The sequence below is a fragment of the Mytilus trossulus genome, chromosome 14, assembly GCF_036588685.1.
Source record: "Mytilus trossulus isolate FHL-02 chromosome 14, PNRI_Mtr1.1.1.hap1, whole genome shotgun sequence".
Taxonomy (NCBI): domain Eukaryota; kingdom Metazoa; phylum Mollusca; class Bivalvia; order Mytilida; family Mytilidae; genus Mytilus; species Mytilus trossulus.
The window spans coordinates 23,105,831-23,131,906 of NC_086386.1; the positions used below are offsets into that span (position 1 = coordinate 23,105,831).

Here is a 26,076-nt window from a genome sequence, read left to right on the forward strand (position 1 = left end):
CTGCATCCACACATCACGAATATCATTGCAGTAAATATCAAAATAAGAAGATGTGGTATATATGATTGATAATGAGACAACTATCAACTCTCCGTTAGAAGAAATAAAAAAATAAACGAAAATGTAATATTTATTGAAAACTTAAGAGATTCCAAATATAATTCCTGAAGGCTCAACAAGTTACAAGCAACTATCTTCTTTAGATGTCAATTTCAATCAGTTTTCCGTAAGTTTCTTTTGTCTGTTGAATATGTATAATTTTATATACATATACATACACACATATTGTTGTCAATATTATTGATTTTATGTGACTGTCATAAAAGTTAAAGGTTTAGCTAACAATAAAACTAGGTTAATCCACTATGTTCTACATAAAAATGCCAATATATGAAAGTTGTTTTCCATTCGTATTATGTGTTTAGTCATTTTGATTTTGCTATTTGATCAGGGACTTTCCGTTTTGAATTTTCCTTGGAGTTCGGTATTTATACATGTATATTAAATATGAATTGCTATATTTCTGTTAAACTTGATGAATTAATTTTCCAATTCAAAAGGAGAATAATTTATGTATTTGTCTAAATAAAAGAGTGTTTACTCTAAAATAGCTACTTGTGGTTCATTTCTGTTGGGTTAATAAAACATATTAAGCTAATGCATTTCTTTAACATAGCAAATGAGTTCCTTGACGTCTCCAGTATTCTTGAAAAGAACTTCTCCATTAACTTCATACTCTTCGTTTTTAAACCTATGAATTATTTCAAACTGTAAGTTCTCAAATATTTTCTGCGATGCATGTGCAGACCCTTCTCCGTGGAAATAAACAGGCGTTGATCCCAATTCTTTAGCAAAAGCTAGAGCCGCCTTTAAAACAGTAGTTGCTAATTCTTTTCCTCTATGCTCTCTGTGTGTACCGAGGAAAGCAATGTTTACACATTTGTTACATTTAAAGCGTTTATAAACGTCCATGTCATTCTGTCTATGCCTCATATATTCCATTATCAGAGCAAATTTCTTATGTGCTAGTTTCACTTCTGGCATTCCATCATATTCTAAGACAAGTCCCGCCAATGCTAGGATTTCATTTGTTCGGTTATGAACCACGATAACTGAGAGATTTTCTTTCAGAATTTCTAAAAGGTCTTTCCTCAAATCCTCATCAAATTTCAGACCAATAGATTTAGATAACGTTTCGTTAGGGAAAAAATGTTCTCCAAGAAATTCGACTAACTCATGTGCACGTGCTACAGTTGACAATTCAATGTGCGCGTCCTTTATTTCAATCGATTTGTTGACTCTGTCAAGCACCTGAAAGCAATGAATTTCGGTAAAAGTTGATGACATTTTACATTAACATGAGTCAAATTCTTACATTACATTCATTACATACTAAAAAGTATATCCAAATCACAATAGTCTAAAATAAACAATATACAAGCCGTAGGCTTGGGCTCGATAATATGGATCATTCTAAAAAGTATATCCAAATCACAATAGTCTAAAATAAACAATATACAAGGCTTGGGCTCGATAATATGGATCTTCGTTTCGTGGTTTGTTTGTTTTTTTGTCTCAGCAGACTGCTGACGGTCAGTGAAGCGATATAAACAGAAAAAAAGATATGAAAAGATAGCGAACTCGAGCAATTGTATATTTCTATATTTGTTTAATGTCATATTGTATCAAAACAAAAACAAAATAACTCTTAAATCTAGATGAATTTAGATACTCTTTTAAATGCACCAACTTGTTTTTAAATTTCAATATTGTAATTAACAAAATGTTGGTAAATCTACGCAACACTTCATATTCCTTCACATTGCCATTTAAATTTCATTTCCCCTTAAAACAAATGACACAAGTTACAAAAATATTGATTTTTTTTTTAAATAAAACTGTAAAAGCAAACCTCTTCCAACTCCTTTCTTGGCTTTAAACAGGTTTTCCATGCATCACTGTGTGCCATTTTGGAAAAGAGAGGCGGACCGTCGTGTAGAAGAACAAATTATTCACAGGCTTACACCTACCTGTTTGCACTCTATAAGGTACAAATATAATCAAATATGCACTAATTTTTATGTTAGAATGTGTTTTAAATTTACCTATTTTATTGTGTAGCAGAAAAACGAGTCGGGTGATCCCATTTTTCTTTTTTCTTATTTCAAAGCAGATAATTAAAGCTAACTTCTCATATTTCATCTTAAATTTCAATAGTGTAGTTATCTTTTTGTCACACAAACTTATGTTTTCAATACATATTTATACAAAATCTGACTATTTTGCACAACTTGTTGCATGAAACAAAGCCCGGCAGCCCATACTTTTTATGATATTTTTTTTAAAATTGTAATTGTAATAAGTTTATTGCAAATCAGCATATAATATAATGCTATAGCATCAACAACATATATAATATAGTAAGCGACATAATATAAATGAAAACAGAAAGCAAAATAATAACACAAAAAAAACCAAAAAAAAACAACACCACATATTAAACAGATAGTACCATATATAATCTACTTTATCAGTTGTGACCGTAGTTTCCAGTTTTCATTTAACAAACAACAAAGTTTTAATACCAAAGTCCTTGAACTTGTTTGAATAAGTGATAAACATTTTGACATATTAGGCCAAGAACAATAATATTTAGGCAAAAATCTTAAACGCAGATGTCTATAGGCTGGACAAATCATTACAAAATGATATTCATTTTCAATATCTTTCATATTGCAACATTGACAAAGTCTTTCATTACGAGGCACATTATTATATCGTCCAGTTTCAATGTTGAGTTTAAGTGAACCACATCTAAGTTGTGCTAAGAGTTTAACATTGACATCAAGAAGTAAATATTTTTCTAAACAAAAGTCAATTTTGAACATTTTCAAAATATCCAATTTTTCACAATCGAACATACTAGAACGCCAGTTTTGTATAAACTGATCATAGAGGCGTAGTTTCAAAACATCATATGAAAAAAAAACATTTTCTTGGTTATACCATAAAAAATTATAACCAAGATCAGTTAACAAGGTACGAACATTTGACGCCCAGTTTGTTTTACCATTCTCAGCATCATTAACCAACATTTTATATACATCAAATACAATAGGAGGTTTCTTGGTAACAATTTTCAACCAATATTTAAGTATTCTTTGTTTTCTAATAATATACATCTGAGACTACTATAACACGTTATAGTAGTCTCAGTATACATTGGGAAATGTCCAAGTTCACCGATAACAGCACAAATAGGTGAATTTTTACCAACTTTAAGTACAAATCTACAAAATTTATTATGAACCTGTTCAATGTCCTTGGCATGATGAAACCCCCATATCTCAGAACCGTAGCTTAAGATCGATCCAACAAGACTATCGAACATTTCACATTTCTGTTGAGTTGATATGTACAGCATGCCTGATATAAACTACATTTTGACAATTTTTATAACAAATCATCGGATTTTTATGACGTAATTTAGTAATTATACATGTACATTTGAAATTCTATTTGGTTGTGAACACAATGAAACTGAAGCATGTCATGATATTTAAATATTTTATTTGCTCAAATATGCAAAAGGGACGAGTCTTCTCCAATGGACTATTTATGATAGAATATTTACAAAGCATGCATTCAAACAACATAAACTATTTAAATATTATATATGTGACAGCATGGAAGTATAATAAAATTTTGATATAATGCTTCTATGGTCACGGACACCGGTTTCTTAAGATAGCTAAATATGGAAGTTTTAACGAACTTGACTGGCTATAAAGCCCTCGCACGGTCGGTTAAGGTAGCATAGGTGTCTTCCTCCAACTTGGATTTTGATATAGTAGATAACAATCGGTCTAGATCTTTAATAAAATGGGCAAATTTTGAGATTAGTATGTAATTCATATGTTAGACTATTCGTGTTAATATAGAAAACTATTTCTTTTATCAAATTTACGGGGGTGTTTAACAAAAATACAGTATATTATTGTTGTCGTCCGAAGACACATTGGTTTCCGGACAATAACTTTAGTTGAATAAATAGATCTTTGTGTTTTTTTCAGAAAGTTCACACAAAAGGAAGGTTTGGATTTGGGGACGATGGTCTCAACCGTTTAGGAATACGGGGTCCAACAGGGGCCCAAACAAGCATTTTTCTAGTTTCAGGATATATAAATTACTCAAATATAGAAATATTTTGATTGGTCTAAAATTGTACAACAATGTTTAATACAACTAGTAGAATTTTGGGATTAATTATAGGGGTTATGGGGCCAACAGGTAATGAATTAAGGGCCACAAGGGGCCCAAAACCAGCATTTTTCTCGTTTCCAGGCACTAACTTGTGTGCAAGTGTATGGGTCGATTTCTCTGAAATTGTACCACAATCTTCCAGATGACAAAGGGAAGGCTGGGATTGGGTTTGGGGATATTTGTCCAAACATGTAGCAATAAGGGGCCAAAAAAAGACCAAAAGAAGCAATTTTTTTTTTATGGTTTTCATATTTTTTTCCAAATTTTTTCAAATTTCAAATCTTTGAAAATTTTCAAGATGAAATATTCAATTGCACACTGTGACAGTATTGGGCAAAGGATTTGTAAGATCTTTGACCACATTTATTTTGTGTCAGAAACCTATATTATGTCAAAAATTTTATCACAATCCAAATTCAGACAAAATTTGCCCGAAATGTTTAGGGTTTTACCTCTGCGGTTGTATCAGGCTGTGCTCAGCGAAGCATTTTATTTCTTTTTCTTATCTGAAAGCATATTATTAGAGCTATCTTCTAATATTTTATCTTAAAATTCTATGGTGATATTTTCTCTTTATCTAGTTTTTTATATAGACCGTTGCTTTTCCGGAATGAATGGTTTTACACTAGTAATTTTGGAGCCCTTTATTGCTTGTTATTCGGTGTGAGCTAAGGCTCCGGGTTGAAGGCCGTTCATTGACCTTTAATGGTTTACTTTTATAAATTGTTATTTGGATGGAGAGTTGTCTCATTGGCACTTACACCACATCTTCTTATATCTGTATGAAATTTCCTAGTAAATCTGTATCTAATGTCTATAAGGAACACTTTGGTACTAGAAATGGCTTAATTCGAATAATAAATGTCTGTGATGATATATGCATATGATATTTGGTTAAATTGAACTATTATTCAATATATGGGATTTTGTTTTGCCTGGACCCCCTGAGGAGTTCACGTACGTCTATATCTTACTCAAATAGGGAATGTGTCAAAGAGAAAACAACCTGACCTCAACAGCAAAAGAAATCCAGCCGAAGGTCATCAATGGGTTTTCAACAAAGCTAGAAAATCCTGCATCCGGAGGCGAAAGCTTCAGTTGCCCCCTTAAAAAATATGTACTATCTTAGTAAAAATTTAAGTCACAATAAAATTCATTACTTGCTCTGTCAGAAATTAAAGAAATTGATCCGTTGGAAACTGCGTGCATAGTGTATGTTAAAATATATTCCCTTATTCAGAAGTAACATTAAGTTGGTTTTTTTTGCATCGATCTTTGTCGGCTTTTTCGGGGGGAGATTTAAATGACTGTGAATTATAATGTTAGTGTCGCGCCTATTTTACTTTGGGAAATTAGTAAATTAGAAAATGTGGGGAATTAAGAGCTACAACATCTAAACAAAAATATAGGAAAATAATCGTTTATTTAATTTTTTTCTGCCATAAATTTTATTTTCCATGTAACGAATTTGTCCAACGATTTCAGTTTTCGTCTATAAACACCGCTTAAATCTATTGGTCCACAAAAGGAACCTTCGTTAATAATAATAAGAACGAAATTTCTGTTAGTTATTCCATCGTTTTCTATATGCGCACCATGAATTTCTATCTTTCTAGTAGTGGCATGGGAAAGAACTGCATTGCAACACTTATAAACCTCGGTTTGATCTGACTTTTCCGACTCTATCTTCTCTGTAACTTTAACAGATTGCCCATTTCGGTTTTTTGAAAACTCTACAAGAATGTATCTGTTTGAATCAGCAAGCCGTTCAACCTCTAAACTGTCGTATTTCTTTTCACAGTCAAAAGTTGGTTTTAATTTAAAAGTTCCACGAGAAAATCCTACCAAAAAGTCTGGAATTCCTGAAACGGGTTCTTGATATATTTCCTGAAGTCTGATTCTGTTTTGAACTCGCTGTGGTGTTTTGAAGTCTTTAATGATTTTCCTCGATCGTTTAACTATACTGCGAACGGCTGTAATAGTTTTCTTCCTTTCATCAAGACGTCTGTCTTCCTCTTCTCTAATAATGGTGGTACTAACAGTTGAAATGGCAGCATTAGGAAGGGATGGGTGACGGTGACACTGCTCAAGATATTTTAATTTAAAATCTATATAACCAGCACTTATCGTATTGTTTGCAATCTCTTCGGTCATCAAAGTTTCTGCTTTCTCGTCTGGAAGGCATCGATGGCGGAAACTCCAACGGCGGACACCATCAAGTATGTGCATGTCTTCACTTTCCTTGGATTTGTCACTTGCAACACTATGATTTGACCATGTAGTATGATCACTTGACCGTTTGGTCCTATCTGTTAGTCTAGTAAAGAAAGATTTCATCATCATGATCGAACTTTGTCCCTACAAATGCTAAAACTTACTTGAATATATTCCCGAAATGCTATTGCGGAGCTTGGAGCGGCTTTGTGACGTTGTGTCGTTATCTCGTTTGTGAATATATTTTTTACGTAAAGTAATGCGTGTAATGGGTTATGTTTGATTGGTGTCGTGAATAATAAAGTAATGCAACTTAAAGATGACTACTAGATACCGTTCTTTTTTATATTAACTTAACTTTTTCAACTAAGATGCATTTTTTTTTCACAATTCTAGAGAGTAAAAAACTTTTTATAATTTCTTGATGTTTTCCGCTTTATTCCATTTTATAGTAAAAATGTCATTTTTCAAGACGTCACTGTACAATATAATCATAGGTTCGTTATCTCGGCCCAATATACTGAGTGCCGGTAGATCACGGTTTATATGTAGATATCCGCTCACTTTTTCAATGGAAAATCAAACAAACTATGGTACATGGGTCCGTGTAACTTATCAATTCAAAGATTTAAAAAGTTTTGATACTAAAGAATAGCAACAATATAAGTCTTTATATCGGCCAAATGTCGAAAGAAAGTATACCTGTAAAATCAGATGGCATCGGTGCCTTGAATATAGAGCTGTTATGTGTGAATCCTTAGTTAATATCACCTGAACTTAATCCATTTACCCCTCTGCCATATATCGGTTTCACAAACTACCGTACAACTAAAACTGATGGTCATATATACATATCATGAAATTTCATTAAGTTTTAAGTAAAAGATTTCAAAAACCTTTTTTTATCATTCTCAGTTTCACTTTATATAAAAATGGAGCTCCATTTATGATAACTTCGGGCTTTTTTTATATCACTCCACGCGTTGGCTTAATTTTCCAATGCCCCTATAGTATAGAAAAGTCCCTGTATTCAGGTGCCAATATTATTTTGAAAACTGGGGACATTGGACAATTAATGGTATGGGAGTCTAAAATAAAAATGATAGAATTTGTTCATACTTTGCCAAAATGTAGTATCTTGATAAATGTCGAAAAATATAATAAAAATGATGGGTCACCTGGCATTTTCTCAAGCTACAGGACGGGACAAAATGACACATTTTGTATGGATTATACAAGAAAAATCACCATTTTGTGATTAGAAACTAAACACAATGATAAAATTGTTAAATACTTCAGGAAAAGATAGATTTCAGACACTGCTTTGAGAATATCAAAAGAAAAGATAGGGTCACCGCTCGTTTTTCCGGCTAAAATACAAAATAGGAAAACTCCATGTAGAATCCTTCAGAAAATTCACTGTTTAGAGTTATCTCCCCTTAAAATGGCAATTTAAAAAAAAAAACAAAAAAAAAAAACGAAAAACAACCAAAAATAATTAACATTTGCACAAATATTAATATTTATAAGTTATATTCTTATAAATTTGTTCTTATAAGGGTCTTATAAATGAAAATTCACATTAACTATCTGCTTTCCTGCATCAAATTTTGCTAACTTGATGGAAAATCTGGACCTTTGGTTCTCTGTTTTTTACAATCCAAGATGGAGGAAGACACCCATACCACCTTAAGAAGATCTGTTTGTACTATTAAAACTCTTGTTTCTGTGACATCGCTGTCGAAACCAGAGACATATATATATATATATATTATATCTTTCACGGAACTCATTCGTAACTACATGGAATACGTTTTTTTTTTAATGATTTTGTTGACCTTGACAGTGCAGAAAATCAACCAATGAAAAGTTCGTATTAGTGGAGGTGTGTTCAGTTTTGTCAACAAAATCATCGTGTCAGATAAATGAATTTTAAAATTGAATTGACTAATTGAAATTGTCATAAAACGAAAAGTATGTAAAACAAAGATCAAGGGTTTGCATATGTACTTTTTTGCCATTTGCATTTTGCATTCCTCGCCGAATCATTAAAAAATAAGTTGACCCTGATTATCTCAAAGGTTATAAACTCCGTTACACATGTATGTGTCAGTATAATTTTTAACAAAACATCGTCATTGAGGCATGCGTCAGAGTCTCTTTGTGCTGTCTTAATATTGAGTTTAAAAAGCACATTACAATTTGCCTTTGTGGATGGTTTGACTTGTTTAATATGTCTGGAATAATTTTTTTCTGAAGTCCTAATGATAGTAATAACAGAGACGATATGTGTATATATATGTCTCTGGTAATAATTATGCTATGATAAATGGTATAAGTCATAATATAAACACAACAATATAGGAAGCCCTTTCAAAAAATGTAAACTAAGGGTTAACAATAGCTTATACAGACTAATAAGAACAAATATGAACTGATACAACTAAATTTGACCAGTTTGAACTGGAATTGTCAAGCATCAAATTAAAACCTACAAAAGCTATTAAAGCTTATTTTCAGTCATGAGAAGCACTTTTGCTATATACATACAACTTGATTGACATTGGATAACTATTACTTTGGCTTTTTGTGACTTTCCTTGCAAGCAGGTAAAACAGCATCTCTGTATAGTAAATTTATTCATATTTTTTTTCAATTTATATTTTGTATATAAACTTTATGGTTCGATCAAGGGACATAATTCATTTAAGAATTGAATGCTTCTTTTTGTAAATTTATTGGGTGGTAAAAGCGTTGATCGAAGTACATTTTGTATGAAGCGCGGAAGCGCTTCATTCTAAAAATTTACGCACGGTCAACGCTTTTACAACCCTATAAAGTTTCAAAAAGAAGTATTCAATACTTATAATTACATTTTTTAAGCTAAAATCATGAAAACACGATTTTTATCCAGTTTTATTTAATTCACATGTGCACTTTTTTGTGGGACCTCGTGTCATCATGCATGATAAATGTTATTGTCTGATGCAATTGTTTACGGAATAAGATGTTAGCCAATCAGAATAACGTATTATAATGAAACTTACATCTAATGTAATTATTGTATGATGTGTTTCTAGTTTACATGTTAATATGATTCTGGTACAACACTCAAAGGGTTGGAGTAGTTCATACTTTAAACTGCATGTGTTCAACCAAACTTACTAAATAAGTTGGTTACTAATTAAGGTAAAGATATAGATATACATATATCCTTTGTTTCAATAACATTATCAGATTACAAAATGTATATATGTAAAAATTTAAATTTAACAAAAGTGATGTGCAATTTTTTCTCAATAAATTAAAAAAATGCTCATGTAACTTGCATCTCAAATGTAATGTTTATATTATAAATGAATACAAAAAATTTATAATCAAAAAGGTGAAAGAAAGGAAAAATCCACATCAAATTAACTACAAGTTAAGTAGGTTGTTCTTTCTGGTAACACTCCAGCTTTATCCACAAATTGTAGATAGCAGCCATTATTACAGCCAAGAGATGAGAAAGTTTTATAAATCAACAATCAATCAATCAACATTTCATAATTTGCAATAATTTTTAGTTATAAAATTTGGAAAGCTTATGGAAACTAACTGTGCCCCTCTTAATGCAGTTTTATTCCTTTCCTGCTTAATATGAATCCAAATTTATGACAAAGCTTCATAAAGACCCCAAAACAATTCTTGCTAGATAATTTTAACAATATCAGCACACATTAATTCATACAATATTAATAAGACTATTCACTTTTCAGAAGACATGGGTGACCAGCGTCCACATATAACCATAGTGGATACAGTTCCAATAATTGATATACCTGACCACCATGATCATGATAAACCAAGATTTAAGAGAAATCCAGCTGCTGATGCCATTATAGATTTTGTTGCTGGATGCAATGGTAGGTGTGAAAACTAAAACACATAAAACCATAATTGACTATAGAAGCTATAGTAAAAGTTTGCCCCATAGCAGTTAAATTTGGGTGAAGTTAGGAATGGAGGTCAGTGTCCATTATAAACATTCATGTGCCATAACAGTGTTTTGGATCATCATTCAAATTATTCTAGTAACAGCAAACTGTCAAGATAAAGAACAGCAATAATCATTTGTTTTTTTTGTGTGTCCTGCTTATATGGCTTAGGATAGAGGGGCTTTATGCTTTCTAGTCCATGTAGTCTTGTTTTACAATGTAACTTTGTAGTGTTAGGGTTGTGCCAAAAATTACTAGCCCTTTACATACATGTATGACTATTAAAAATTTCTGGAAATGATGTTCCAGCTAGTTGCAATTTTTTTTTTATACAGAATAATACGGTGGTTTGGTGTTTTTTTTTTAGGGGTGTTGAAGATTATCAGTCATAACCATCTTTTATATAATCATCATGATATAGATTATAAAAAAAAATTGTACAATCATTTATATTTTTATTTTCAGGAGGAATTGCTAATGTCGTAGTGGGACAATCATTAGACACAGTCAAGGTTAAGATGCAGACATTTCCAACTCTATATAAAAATGCTTTTGATTGCTTCTCTCAAACATTTCGAAAAGATGGAATAAGAGGTCTATATGCTGGGACTATGCCAGCTCTTACAGCAAATATTGCAGAAAATTCAGTTTTATTTTGTTTCTATGGAGTTTGCCAAAAACTTGTTATGTTAAGTGTTGGAAAACACGAAATTAAACATTTAAATCCACTTGAAAATGCGCTGGCAGGAAGTGGAGCTGCATTTTTTTGCTCATTTACATTGTGTCCTACAGAACTTATAAAGTGTCGTCTGCAGGCGATGAGGGAAATGGCCACGCAAGGAAAATTGGAAGGTGGATTAGAGAGACTAAAAATGTATATTCAAACTTTTGTAAATTAGATTTCGATTATTCTTTTATAATAAATCATGGCTGTATTTTCATATTGATAAATTTAATCACCATACAACATGTACAAAAAAGAATCAAAACTTCTCTGACCTATTTTTGTTTGTTGTTTCTCACAACTATGTACATTGTATATAGCAAGTAATAATGTATCCACAGTATTTCAAACAATTATTTTTTTTCAATATAAACATGATAAACATATAACATTTATAAAAAAACTAGATTTTTTTAGGGAGACTTTGTTGATTTTAATATTCAATGAATAGAAACTACCCCTAAAACACACTAAAGAATAGATTAGGGGTTCAGTGTCTTAAACATGTATGGTTATCACAATATTAATAGACATTATAGACATGATATTCATTCTTTTTAATTTAAACTAAATTTTGTAGGTCTATTAAGATGGTACATAACACTACAGGGAGATAACTCTTTAAAAACCAGCTGAAAGTTTTAATCACATTTTATTGTTAAAGGAATTTTAAGCTTCTCAATGTCAGATCAAATTAAACGTTTGTGAAACGGCTATTTATTCGATTACATTTTTCAGATAAAGTGTGTCGTTCAAGTTTTTTGAAATTTTATATTTGTGGCATCCTGGTCATGGTCTCAAAGTAAATATTTTGTCAAAATTTTAAGAAAATTAAACAAACCAAATTAATTTTAGTCAAGGTGTTTGGTACAACCTTAAGGTTATTTTCCATTTCTTTTTGGTTAAATAGTAGGTTATATTACCTCATCTATTTTAAGATTAAGTAAGTTTTTCATCATATTGTTGTTAGCAAATTGTAAATGGTTGACATAGATGAAAATATGTTTTTTTTTCATTTTGATAAGTGGTCCAGTTGGATTGACAAGGGAGATTCTACATGCTGAGGGAATCAGAGGAATGTTTAAAGGCCTGACAAGTACAATGGCTAGAGAAATTCCAGGCTACTTCTTCTTCTTTGGAGGATATGAGGCTAGCAGACGCTATCTTACACCAAAAGGGAAAACAAAGGAGGATATTGGTAATTATTAGCTGGTGTATTTAAACCATTGAAATTGTTATATAATTAATACAACCATTTAAACATTGTTTTATCTATGCTAAAAATCTAAAAAATTTCATTAGATTAAATTTCATTTATTAGTTTTAGATATCTGAAATAAAGTGGATTAAGTTGAACTTTTAACTACCTTCTACTTTCCAAGTACTGTCATCTATGGTACAAATTCCATATGGTGTATTTTTGTCTTTTAAAAAAATGAGACAACTCCCTATCCAAGTAAGAGGACATATATATTCCTATTGAATTTAAATTTTATGATAAACAAACTCAATAAAAAATATGCTTCTTATTAATTTGTAATTTATCTTCAGGTACATTGAGGACTATGTTAGCTGGCGGTATAGGTGGTATAGCACTATGGACATCTATATTTATAATCTGTATTTATCTTCAGGTACATTGAGGACTATGCTAGCTGGTGGTATAGGGGGTATAGCACTATGGACATCTATATTTATAATCTGTATTTATCTTCAGGTACATTGAGGACTATGTTAGCTGGCGGTATAGGTGGTATAGCACTATGGACATCTATATTTATAATCTGTATTTATCTTCAGGTACATTGAGGACTATGTTAGCTGGTGGTATAGGGGGTATAGCACTATGGACATCTATATTTATAATCTGTATTTATCTTCAGGTACATTGAGGACTATGTTAGCTGGTGGTATCGGGGGTATAGCACTATGGACATCTATATTTCCAACTGATGTTGTCAAATCTAGGATACAGGTCAATAGTACTGTGGGAAAGGCGGCTCCTTCATTTTACAAGACACTCCTACAGATTCATAGGGAAGAAGGTAATATTGTTTAATAAATACATTAGATGTATGTTTCATTATAATAAGTTATTCTGATTGGCTAACTAGCAATCTCGTGAGATTCCTGAATCAATTGCATATCATAATGCAACTTTTCATTCATGATGACATGAGGTCCCACAATAAAGTGCACAGGTAAATGAAAAAAAAACTTGATAAAAGGCGTGTTTTCATGATCCTATAGGTAAAAATGCAATTATAAGTATTGAATGCTTTTTTTGTAACTTTATACAAAATGTACTTCGGTCAACGCTTTTACACCCCAATAAATTTACAAAAAAGAGCATTCAATTCTTAAATAATTTAATATGGAATGTGTCCATAGGTACACAGATGATGCCCCCCTGGCATATAACATTAAATTATAAAGGGGCATTACCCTAGAAAAGTAAAAATGAAGCCACCAAAATTCAAACTTGATCTGTGTTTTGTGGTAATAAGCATTGTGTATAAGTTTCATAACATTTGACATATTTGGTTGAATCAAACTAAAGTTAGAGAACGGAAATAAAAAATTCAGCAATTTTTATACGACCGCAAACATTTAAATTTTTTGGTCGTGTATTGGTATCATGTTGGCGTCGTCTTCGTCATCGTCCAGATATACTTTTGATTTTCGCACTATCACTTTAGTTTAAGTAAATAGAAATCTATGAAATTTTAACACAAGGTTTATGACCATAAAAAGAAGGTTGAGATTGATTTTGTAAGTTTTGGTCCCAACAGTTTAGGAATTATGGGGCCAACAAAGGGCCCAAATAAGCATTATTCTTGGTTTTTGCACAATAACTTTAGTTTAAGTAAAAAGAAATCAATGAAATTTAAACACAAGGTTTATGAACACAAAAGGAAGGTTGGAATTGATTTTGGGAGTTGAGATCCTAACAGTTTAGGAATTAGGGGCCAAAAAGGGGCCCAAATAAGCATTTTTCTTGGTTTTCAAATCATAACTTTAGTATAAGTAAATAGAAATCTATGAAATTTAAACACAAGGTTTATGACCATAAAAGGAAGGTTGGGATTGATTTTGGGAGTTTTGGTCCCAACAGTTTGGGAATAAGGGGCTCAAAGAGTCCAAAACTAAACTTTGTTTGATTTCATCAAAAATTGAATAATTGGGGTTCTTTGATATGCCAAATCTAACTGTGTATGTAGATTCTTAATTTTTGGTCCCGTTTTCAAATCAGTTTACATTAAGGTCCAAAGGGTCCAAAATTAAACTAAGTTTGATTTTAACAAAAAATAAATTCTTGGGCTTCTTTGATATATATGCTGAATTTAAACATGTACTTAGATTTTTGATTATGAGCCCAGTTTTCAAGTTGGTCCAAATCAGGATTCAAAATTATTATATTAAGTATTGTGCAATAGCAAGAAATTTTTCAATTGCACAGTATTCAGCAATTGCAAGAAATCTTCAATTGTACAGTATTGTGCAATAGCAAGAAATTTTCAATTGCACAGTTTGTATTGTTCAACAGCAAGAAATCTTCAATTGCAGGGTATTGTGCAATAGCAAGTATTTTCAATTGCACAGTATTGCACAATAGCAAGAAATATCTAATTGCACAATATTGTGCAATAGCAAGAAATTTTCAATTGAAGTTATCTTTCTTTGTCTGGAATAGTAGTTGAATCAACTTAAATCATTGTTTTATACAATATACAATGTATTTTCACTTTTACAACCAACTGATAAATTAAAACAATCTTTACCATTCAGTGATAACAAGCACTTTTTTTACATTTTAATATTTTATGATGTATTTAAATGAGCAGTTATTGTTGCAAACTCCATTAGAAATTTGAATTGAGATCAGTTTTGGAATAAGGGAAAGGGTGATGTGAAAAAATAATTGGGGGGAGGGGGGTCAATTTTTCTCATTTCAGATTTTTTTCAAATAAAAAGAAAATTTCTTCCAACATTTTTTTGAGAGGATTAATATTCAACAGCATAGTGAATTGCTCAAAGGCAAAAAAAAAAGTTTTCAAGTTCATTAGACCACATTCATTCTGTGTCAGAAACCTATGCTGTGTCAACTATTTAATCACAATCCAAATTTAGAGCTGCATCCAGCTTGAATGTTGTGTCCATACTTGCCCCAACCGTTCAGAGTTCAACCTCTGCAGTCGTATAAAGCTGCGCCTTGCGGTGCATCTGGTTCCTTTTGTAAAGGGGCATAACTCTAGAACTGTAAAAGTGATGCCACCAAAAGTCAAACCTGATCTGTGTGGGAATAAGCATTGTATATAAGTTTCATACCATTTGGTTGAAGTAAACTTAAGTTAGAGAATAGACAGACTGATGGATAGAGGTACAGGGTACAGACAGACAAGGGTAGAACCTAAGCCCCATCCCCAACCCTGGGGCATAAAAAAAAGGAAGATATAAGGTAATTGTCAATGAAACAACAACCCAACAACACAATTTAAGTTAGAATACAGATTACCACAGCTAAGAGAAATTTTTTCATGGCAAATACCTGAATGTTTTTAGATGTAACATGTGAGGTAAAATTGTATTTTCTTGAATACTTTAATTTTGTGATTTTGAAAAATTCTGCATAAAGACTGAAAAGAATATTTCATTGAACCAATATATTCGTGTTTTACCAATACACAAGAAATCCATGAAAATATGTACTAATACCTTAAAGGAGCTCAAAGGTATAAATTCAATTTGTTTTTAGGTATAGGATTTTTTTTTTCTTTCTATAAATGAACTTTATCATATACTTAATGGAAAAATAAAATAAAAAATGGGGTCACTGTTCATTTGAGCTTACAATCTGTCTTCGAAAAAAGCATGCATTTTTGTTAAGTAATTTTTTATCTGTTGAACTAAAAGGAGAAATAATTGCAACAAAGGGAGATAACTTGGAGCTTTGTCAATGATGTAACATTAAAAAGTAACCTTGAGCCAAAATGGATCGATTGTTGTAACCTATCAAAGTAACAAATAATTGTGTATTAAATAAAATTTGTAATGAATAAGAAAATATTTTCTATTAAAATTTTGCTGAAAATTTTTGTGTCCTCAAGTCTCCTTAACCCTTTCCTCCATTGAATCTTTTTTTTTGCATACTTGATTCACATTTAATATGCTTTCATGTATTAATGCATTGCGAAAAACAAATATTTCATCAAATGAATTAAGTCTGATATTCTTATGATATTCCTTTTCATATTGGATACAAATTTTATTTAGTCTACTCCAGACACTTTGTAATCAAAGCGTTTAAAACTGAGGTACTACACCTCATTATGGAGTAAAGGGGGTGGCGTCAAAAGGCGTCACTATGGAGGAAAGTGTTAAGAAATGAAACTGAGTCAACAGTAGCTGTTGAAATAAAATTAAACTCAGGGAAACTGAAAAATAAATCAATAAGGTTTTACATATTGATTTTGAATGAAATATCTTATTATCTAGATAGCCTCTTATTGACTATCTCAATAGAAATATAACTTGCAAAGTAATTATAGTGAGATGCATGTTTTGTTTCTATTACAAGCTTTATTTTTTATAACAGGTATACGAGCGCTGTATAAAGGATTAGGACCATGTTTACTTAGGACTTTCCCTTCATCTGGAGCATTGTTTTTGGCAGTAGAAGTGACTAAAGATGTTATGTACAATGTTTATGATAATGTTGGATGATGATAATAATTTTTAGGTATGATAAATTATGCTTTAATAATTCAAAATATTGGGAAATGTTGTCTTAAGTATCTTTTTGATATGAATGTCAACGTATTATATATACTAGATATGAGATGTAGTATGAGTGCCAATGAGACAACTCTCCATCCAAGTCACAATTTGTAAAAGTATTGTCTTCAACACATAGCCTTGTACATATAAATTTGCACTTGTATCAGGTTTAATTTTATCCAAGGCAGCTCATATATTGGTAAACTGCTAAATTATCTAACATTGACACTTATAAACTTTATAAAATAAATCATTTACAAAACAGGAACAACAATATAAACCTAAGATGTCCTATCTTGCAGCAAAGCTATGGACATTTGCATTATAACCAAATATGTTATTGTCATAAATATACATGTATAATAATCAAATAAGAAGCTAATGCAATTTATCATTCTTTTTAGTTTGATCCAATTTGCCAAAGATCTGTGATAATATGATGAATCTGATTGTTGGTGTGGAGGATGATTGATTGAGAATTTTAAGCCTAGAATCTCAAGTTGAAGAAAAATCAAAAGACTTATTTCATTTTGAAAAAATTGTTTTAGCAACAGGAATCATTCATAAAGAGTGTACTTACTTTTTAATTTATTATAAGTGCTAATACAAAAAAATGTAGCTCTATAAATGTATTATGCTTCAGAAATTTACAATAACATGACCTTCCATTCAGACTAAAAGTCCTTAAACATTAGTGATTAAGTGAGGAATACGGGTACATGAAAAAAGATTGTAATTGATGTCAAGCCAATAGAAGCTTTTTACATAGATATTTATTTTTCTGAATTCCAGAATAACCACTTTTCCCCACTTGAGGTCAATTTTATACTGTAATTATGGAATTATTTTTGGCTCATTCAGACTTATTTGTATTACATTTTATCTCTTACATTTAATGATTAATAGATCTTTTAAATTAAATATTTTTTTAATAAAAAATATTGAAAGAGAAATAAAAGGATGTAAATCATCTTTTCACTATCGAAAGTGGAATCTGAAATTTTCATTGTTGGTACACAGCCTTTTAGATTCTGAAATATAAGAATGCTTTAGGATTCTAAATAGCAAAACACTGTCTTTGTATATATCAGAGATTTGTAATTATTTTTGTTGCTCAAATTTCCTTTGATCTTTTTCTTAGATCTTTTTCCATCTCATCACTCTATGGATGTGGGTATTTCATATTTCAGAAGTTTGGTGTCTTAGACATACTTCATTGACATTGACTAAGACAATAGTGCTAAACAGATTACTAATGGTCTTTAAAACATGATTATTTTTCTCTGCTGCATCTTATTTCAGAGCTATCAACCTGGATTAGATTGTAGCCAAGAAACTCCTTGAAATGTTACAGTGTACTTGAATAATTTGCCAGTGTGCTGAGCCTGAAAATAAAATTAAAAACATCAAATAAGCAAGTGTTTTTAAATGGCCTTACTGTGACTTTTGGATGAAGAACAGCAATAAAAAAAAATCTCTGTTACTTTACTTTGGGTGTTACCTGGTATAGGGATATTTTATCATTCATAAATACAAACTAGAGGCTTTGAAGAGACTGTATCGCTCACCTGACTCTACTTAAAATCATATAAAAAAAGATAAAATTTGGCTACGAAACAAACAGCACTTGGCCAGCACCTCATTAGGAAAGAAACATTCATGCTATGTTAGGTTTCATTCAATTCAGTGGTTTTTGTATGCATTTCCCATAGGGTCCTATAACTAACCCCCCACCCCCCCCCCCCCACCCTTGACAATTGGGCAGCATCTTATCAGGAACATTGATGCTATGTTTGGTTTCATTCCATGCAGTGGTTCTCTAAAAGAAGAAATTTGTATGTTTTTCCCATAGGATCCATGTTAAACTAAGTCCCCCCACTGGCTGCCCTCTTGGAAGATGGATCAGCCACAAAGTAACAACACTTGGTCAGCACCTCATAAGGAACATTCATGCTATGTTTGGTTTATTCCATTCAGTGGTTCTCTAAAAGAAATCATTTGTATGCATTTCCCATAGAGTCCAATGTTAAACTAAGTCCCCCACTGGCCGCCCTCTTGGAAGATGGATCAGCAACAAAGTAACAACACTTGGTCAGCATCTAATCAGGAACATTGATGCTATGTTTGGTTTCATTCCATGCAGTGGTTCTCTAAAAGAAGAAATTTGTATGTTTTTCCCATAGGATCCATGTTAAAACTAAGTCCCCCCACTGGCCACCCTCTTGGAAGATGGATCAGCCACAAAGTAACAACACTTGGTCAGCACCTCATAAGGAACATTCATGCTATGTTTAGTTTATTCCATTCAGTGGTTCTCTAAAAGAAATCATTTGTATGCATTTCCCATAGGGTCCTATGTTAAACTAAGTCCCCTGCTGGTGGCCATCTTGGATGATTGATTGGCTACAAAGTAACAACACTTGGTCAGCACCTCATAAGGAACATTCATGCTATCTTTGGTTTCATTTCATTCAGTGGTCCTCTAAAAGATGTCATTTGTATGCATTTCCCGTAGGGTCCTATGTTAAACCAAGTCCCCCTCTGGCAGCCATCTTGGACGATGGATTGGCTACAAAGTAAGAACACTTTATCAACCACTTGTAAGGAACATTCAAACCATGTTTGGTTTCATTTCACTCAGTGGTTCTCTAAAAGAAGTCATTTGTATGAATTTCCCATAGGGTCCTCTGTTAAACTAAGTCCCCTGCTTGTGGCCATCTTGGATGATGGATCGGCTACAAAGTAACAACACTTGGTCCGCACCTCGTAAGGAACATTCATGCCATGTTTGGTTTCATTCCATTTAGCGGTTCTAAAGAAGTTCTAAATGTAAAAAGTTAATGCTGACATACGCCAAGTGTTGAGAAAAACTCACTTGCCTCCTAGGGCCAGGTGAGCTATACAAAAAAAGGATGCAATGTGTTCAGTTCATGTCTGAATGAAGGCTGTATGGTGACCTATGGTTAATTTCTGTGTTATTTAGTCTCTTTTGGAAAGTTGTGTTGTTGGCAAACACATGAAACATACCACAGCTTCTTATTTTTGTATGTATGTGATACCTTGGTTATCTCATTGTAGTGTGTTTTCAAGCTTATTATACTACAAGAGTTTAGCACATTGTAGAAGGCCAAATGGTGACTTATGTTGTAATCCTCCTCATCCTTTTAGATGACATGAAAGATGTGAGATAGACATCAACAACACAAAAAAAAAAACACCAAAAGACATGTATAGGGTAATATGGTTTCTATTCAATATGTCACACAAGAGTGCACACGCTTAAATGTCTCGCCTTTCTTATTAAATCATTGATATTATGTTGATAGTCATAAATATAAAGCTTTACTACAAATAACATGATCCATGATAAGATCAAGGTCAAATAAACCAAACAAGAAGTACATGTACACCTTACATTTAATTCACTAAATATAGTTTACCTATTGCTTATAGAAAAAGTCTTAACTAAGAAAACCAAAACTCAAAAACTTAACTTTGACCACTGAACAATAAAAATGAGGTCTAGGTCAGATGACACCTGTCAGGTGGACATGTACACCTTACAATCATTTCCATACACCAAATATAGTAGACCTATTGCATACAGCTATCTGAGATATGGACCACCAAAACTTCACCTTGTTCACTGATCCATGAAATGAGGTCATCTTCTGAACATGGACGCAAAATTGATTAGTTTAAAGCATCCATCCTCTGAACATGTACGTACAATTGATTAGTTTAAAGCATCCATCCTCTGAACATGGACGTACAATTGATTAGTTTAAAGCATCCATCCTCTGAACATGGACGTAAAATTGATTAGTTTAAAGCATCCATCCCCTGAACATGGACGTACAATTGATTAGTTTAAAGCATCCATCCTCTGAACATGGACGTACAATTGATTAGTTTAAAGCATCCATCCTCTGAACATGTACGTAAAATTGATTAGTTTAAAGCATCCATCCCCTGAACATGGACGTACAATTGATTAGTTTAAAGCATCCATCCTCTGAACATGTATGTAAAATTGATTAGTTTAAAGCATCCATCCCCTGAACATGGACGTACAATTGATTAGTTTAAAGCATCCATCCCCTGAACATGTACCTAAAATTGATTAGTTTAAAGCATCCATCCTCTGAACATGTATGTAAAATTGATTAGTTTAAAGCATCCATCCCCTGAACATGGACGTACAATTGATTAGTTTAAAGCATCCATCCTCTGAACATGTATGTAAAATTGATTAGTTTAAAGCATCCATCCCCTGAACATGGACGTACAATTGATTAGTTTAAAGCATCCATCCCCTGAACATGTACCTAAAATTGATTAGTTTAAAGCATCCATCCCCTGAACATGTACCTAAAATTGATTAGTTAAAAGCATCCATCCCCTGAACATGGACGTACAATTGATTAGTTTAAAGCATCCATCCTCTGAACATGGACGTACAATTGATTAGTTTAAAGCATCCATCCTCTGAACATGGACGTACAATTGATTAGTTTAAAGCATCCATCCTCTGAACATGTACATAACATTGATTAGTTTAAAGCATCCATCACCTGAACATGGACGTAAAATTGATTAGTTTAAAGCATCCATCATCTGAACATGGACGTAAAATTGATTAGTTTAAAGCATCCATCCTCTGAACATGGACGTACAATTGATTAGTTTAAAGCATCCATCCTCTGAACATGGACGTAAAATTGATTAGTTTAAAGCATCCATCCTCTGAACATGGACGTACAATTGATTAGTTTAAAGCATCCATCCTCTGAACATGGACGTACAATTGATTAGTTTAAAGCATCCATCCTCTGAACATGGACGTACAATTGATTAGTTTAAAGCATCCATCCCCTGAACATGGACGTAAAATTGATTATTTTAAAGCATCCATCACCTGAACATGGACGTAAAATTGATTAGTTTAAAGCATCCATCCTCTGAACATGGACGTACAATTGATTAGTTTAAAGCATCCATCCCCTGAACATGTACGTACAATTGTTTAGTTTAAAGCATCCATCCTCTGAACATGGACGTACAATTGATTAGTTTAAAGCATCCATCCCCTGAACATGTACGTACAATTGTTTAGTTTAAAGCATCCATCCCCTGAACATGGACGTAAAATTGATTAGTTTAAAGCATCCATCCTCTGAACATGGACGTACAATTGATTAGTTTAAAGCATCCATCCTCTGAACATGGACGTACAATTGATTAGTTTAAAGCATCCATCACCTGAACATGGACGTAAAATTGATTAGTTTAAAGCATCCATCCCCTGAACATGGACGTAAAATTGATTAGTTTAAAGCATCCATCCTCTGAACATGGACGTACAATTGATTAGTTTAAAGCATCCATCCTCTGAACATGGACGTACAATTGATTAGTTTAAAGCATCCATCCCCTGAACATGGACGTACAATTGATTAGTTTAAAGCATCCATCACCTGAACATGGACGTAAAATTGATTAGTTTAAAGCATCCATCACCTGAACATGGACGTAAAATTGATTAGTTTAAAGCATCCATCCTCTGACCATGGACGTAAAATTGATTAGTTTAAAGCATCCATCCTCTGACCATGGACTTAAAATTGATTAGTTTAAAGCATCCATCCCCTGAACATGGACGTAAAATTGATTAGTTTAATGCATCCATCCCCTGAACATGTACATGACATTGATTAGTTTAAAGCATCCATCCCCTGAACATGTACGTAAAATTGATTAGTTTAAAGCATCCATCCTCTGAACATGGACGTACAATTGATTAGTTTAAAGCATCCATCCCCTGAACATGGACGTAAAATTGATTAGTTTAAAGCATCCATCCTCTGAACATGGACGTACAATTGATTAGTTTAAAGCATCCATCCCCTGAACATGGACGTAAAATTGATTAGTTTAAAGCATCCATCCTCTGAACATGGACGTACAATTGATTAGTTTAAAGCATCCATCCCCTGAACATGGACGTACAATTGATTAGTTTAAAGCATCCATCCTCTGAACATGGACGTACAATTGATTAGTTTAAAGCATCCATCCCCTGAACATGGACCTAAAATTGATTAGTTTAAAGCATCCATCCTCTGAACATGGACGTACAATTGATTAGTTTAAAGCATCCATCCTCTGAACATGGACGTACAATTGATTAGTTTAAAGCATCCATCCCCTGAACATGGACGTACAATTGATTAGTTTAAAGCATCCATCCCCTGAACATGTACGTAAAATTGATTAGTTTAAAGCATCCATCCCCTGAACATGTACCTAAAATTGATTAGTTAAAAGCATCCATCCATCCATTTGGTACATATAGAAATTGCTTGTTGTAATAGTTTACATTTGTATTTTATAATTCAAATGTGTGTATCTGCATTTTGTATCATTTTTATGCTCTAGTGTATTCCACATCTTCAATGTTCATCATACAAAGTTGAAAATCTGCAAAACTTTTCCATGTGTATGTGTATATGGTAGTACCAATTTAATTTTCTAGGACACAAAAATCATGGCATCTTAAAATTGAGCACTGAAAATAAGGTTATGATGTTTTCAACTGCCAAATAAAGGACAAAACTTCAACCAACAAATCAACTGTAATAAGTTATACGATAGAGTAAATGCACTGGCCAAATAAACACCAGGCATTTTGACAGTTCAAATATGGTGTATCATCAGTCTCAATTTTGTGGGAGGGTTGTTATCTTTCAATACTATAAGAGACAATCCAAAATTGTTTGACAGGTGTCATATCCTGCAAGCAATGTTAAATCCTGGTAATTCTTTTAAAAAGTTTAGCAAAGCAGTTGGACATTACCAGGGAAAAAAAGGATTTAAGCACCAAAGAATAACAGCAATACATAAAAAGTTTCTTTGAGTAAGATGCTGTACAAGAGGTCTGAATGGTTTACAAGATAAAACCAATGCTTGGATTTAGACCATCCATTTCTAAAGTTAAATATTACAAACAAATATTAGCTTGGATTTAGTATTCAACATATTGTACATATAATGAGGTCTTTTTATATCCTTTATACAATACTGAACAGAGAATTGCAGAAAGTATAAAATTGTAGGTTTTTGTAAAATCAACTGGACATTTAATTTGGTCCATGAAACCATTTTTTTCACCTGGACCAGATCTTTCACAGACTTTGATTCGGACAAAATTTAAAAATTTGACTGGACATTTGGTCCAGTATTGCCAATCACATAACTGGACCAAACCAAATTTTTACTGGCCCTTGTCCAATGTCCTGCAACTTTGGGAATAACTGTTGAATCAGAAGATGTGGTATTATCCCCTATGAGACTTAAAACACCAGTCCAAATGACCTAGATATTAGCAACTATAGGCCAAGGTACTTCATGCTACAACGAGCAAAAATCATATAGCACTGGAACCAGTAAAAGGCCCAAAAATTGTACACTATTCATTTTTGTATTTTATTATTCTGAAAAGCCTGAAATGGAATCCAACACATATTACTATACCTTTCTTTTTCTTTTTAAGTCTATTTCCATGTTGAACCAGACCTTCACTAGTATTTTCTTTTACTAGGAAAGTTTTTGCTGAAATGTGATGTGGAAAATAAGACTGAACAGATTAGTTTGGTGCTTAAATAGGCAATTTTTGATTTCTAGGCCTTTTATAGCTGACTATGCGATATGGTCTTCCCCAATTGTTGAAGGCTGTACCCTTACCTACAGCTGTTTATTTCTATGTCATTTGGTCTTTTGAGAAGATTTGGCGATCATACCACACCATCTTTTTTATATATAATGTTTGTGCTAAGATGTCTATTTGAAGTCTTAAATTTTTTCACTCAAATGTCCTCTTCTGTCAGCAAATCACATATAGTTTCACTGTCATGTTTGTATGTTTGATTCATCTTGTTTTTACACTATATATACCATATGACATATACCGTAAATAAAACTACAAAAAAATAGTTTTACAATTATATTTTAATAATTTAAATTTTTTGCATATTTACAATTTGTTTGTGTATCACAATATAAAACGGCAAGATTCAATCAAATAATGATAATAAAATTATCTAATTCTACACTAACAAAATAGCAAACAACATTTAAAAAAAATAATGAAATTCCATTTCTTGGGACTAGTTCATTCAATACAGCAATTACTTTAGTTGAATCAAAGTGCTTACAAGCACAAATCTGGACAAAGGAAGACAACTCCAAGCAAAATCTTTTTATGTTAACCTGTTTTGGCCCTTTTTAGGGTATTGTTAACTGTTATCTGAGATCAATTTAAGCTGTTAACTGTTTTCAACCCACTTTGTTAACTGTTAGCAGCATTTTTTTATTTTTGGTAACTGTTTTTGCCTAAATCGAGGTGTTGTTAACATGTTAAACCCCCTCCCCCTCTATGTCTTGAATGATATGATCAATGCACTATATTTTGTGTTTTTCAAAGGAAGTGATAAATCTTGGAAGATTTGGATATCAAGTCAGTCCCATAGGGTTTTGATTGCATTTCATGCAATCCTTATTAAAAAATTAATATATTAAACGATGGAAAAGATAAAGTTTATATGCTGCTTGCACAAGTCAAGTTTTTATGTAACATCTAACATAAAATTTGTTATTAAAGGAAGACAATGCAAAACTGTTGTACAACTGTACTTGTAGCCAAAATTTATATGTTACTAAATTAAAATACCAGTCTCAAATAAATATTTTGTTTGGTCTTTAACTTAAAGTCAATCATCCTTGAATCATGTGACTCACTACACCAAGCACCTGCATTGATTATCCAACAACCATACTTAAACTTTATTTAAAACAGTTGATTTAATTAATCTTCAGAATTTTATAGTTCACCTCAAATTACCAAATATAAAATATTATTAAATATTTCTCAGCCAGAATATTTAATTCTTATTTGTCATGAAGGTACTCCTATTACGACCAACAAAAAAACAATACATTCTCTTTTATTAAAACAACTTTCAGTTTCTAAATCTACGAGTGGATTTCTTTCCCTTAACTAATTGATTTAACTGAATCACAAATCAAATTTAATACAAATGTAAATACAAAGATAAAAACAGC

General features: G+C 32.2%; 2 protein-coding genes across 7 annotated transcripts; one reads left to right on the forward strand and one right to left on the reverse strand.

The window, feature by feature from the left end:
• Window positions 1-267: 267 nt before the first annotated feature.
• On the reverse strand, window positions 268-2,031 carry LOC134697213 (uncharacterized). The gene is made up of 2 exons (XM_063559336.1): window positions 1,913-2,031; window positions 268-1,311 (listed from the first exon to the last, which is right to left on the reverse strand). The coding sequence occupies exons 1-2, from the start codon at window positions 1,967-1,969 to the stop codon at window positions 655-657; spliced, it is 714 nt and encodes a 237-aa protein (XP_063415406.1). The 5' UTR covers window positions 1,970-2,031; the 3' UTR covers window positions 268-654.
• A 6,261-nt stretch (window positions 2,032-8,292) lies between these two features.
• Window positions 8,293-17,733, forward strand: LOC134697215 (mitochondrial ornithine transporter 1-like). Of its 6 annotated transcripts, none has more exons than XM_063559342.1 (7): window positions 8,293-8,362; window positions 10,236-10,382; window positions 10,920-11,328; window positions 12,204-12,376; window positions 13,062-13,223; window positions 16,775-16,918; window positions 17,361-17,733. In XM_063559342.1, the coding sequence occupies exons 2-6, from the start codon at window positions 10,241-10,243 to the stop codon at window positions 16,900-16,902; spliced, it is 1,014 nt and encodes a 337-aa protein (XP_063415412.1). In that variant the 5' UTR covers window positions 8,293-8,362; window positions 10,236-10,240; the 3' UTR covers window positions 16,903-16,918; window positions 17,361-17,733. The 6 variants fall into 6 exon arrangements, with proteins under 6 accessions (XP_063415412.1, XP_063415409.1, XP_063415410.1 ...); XM_063559339.1 differs by having other exon boundaries at window positions 8,341-8,451; window positions 17,361-17,732; XM_063559340.1 differs by lacking the exon at window positions 8,293-8,362 and adding an exon at window positions 8,382-8,473.
• Window positions 17,734-26,076: the final 8,343 nt, after the last annotated feature.

Coding starts and splice junctions, on each gene's coding strand:
- LOC134697213 (XM_063559336.1), bottom strand. CDS start 1,969: ATGGCACACAGTGATGCATGGAAAACCTGTTTAAAGCCAAGAAAGGAG. Junction 1,312..1,912: donor CAAGAAAGGAGTTGGAAGAG/GTTTGCTTTTAC, acceptor CATTGCTTTCAG/GTGCTTGACAGAGTCAACAA.
- LOC134697215 (XM_063559342.1), top strand. CDS start 10,241: ATGGGTGACCAGCGTCCACATATAACCATAGTGGATACAGTTCCAATA. Junction 10,383..10,919: donor TTTTGTTGCTGGATGCAATG/GTAGGTGTGAAA, acceptor TTTTATTTTCAG/GAGGAATTGCTAATGTCGTA. Junction 13,224..16,774: donor ACAGATTCATAGGGAAGAAG/GTAATATTGTTT, acceptor TTTTTATAACAG/GTATACGAGCGCTGTATAAA.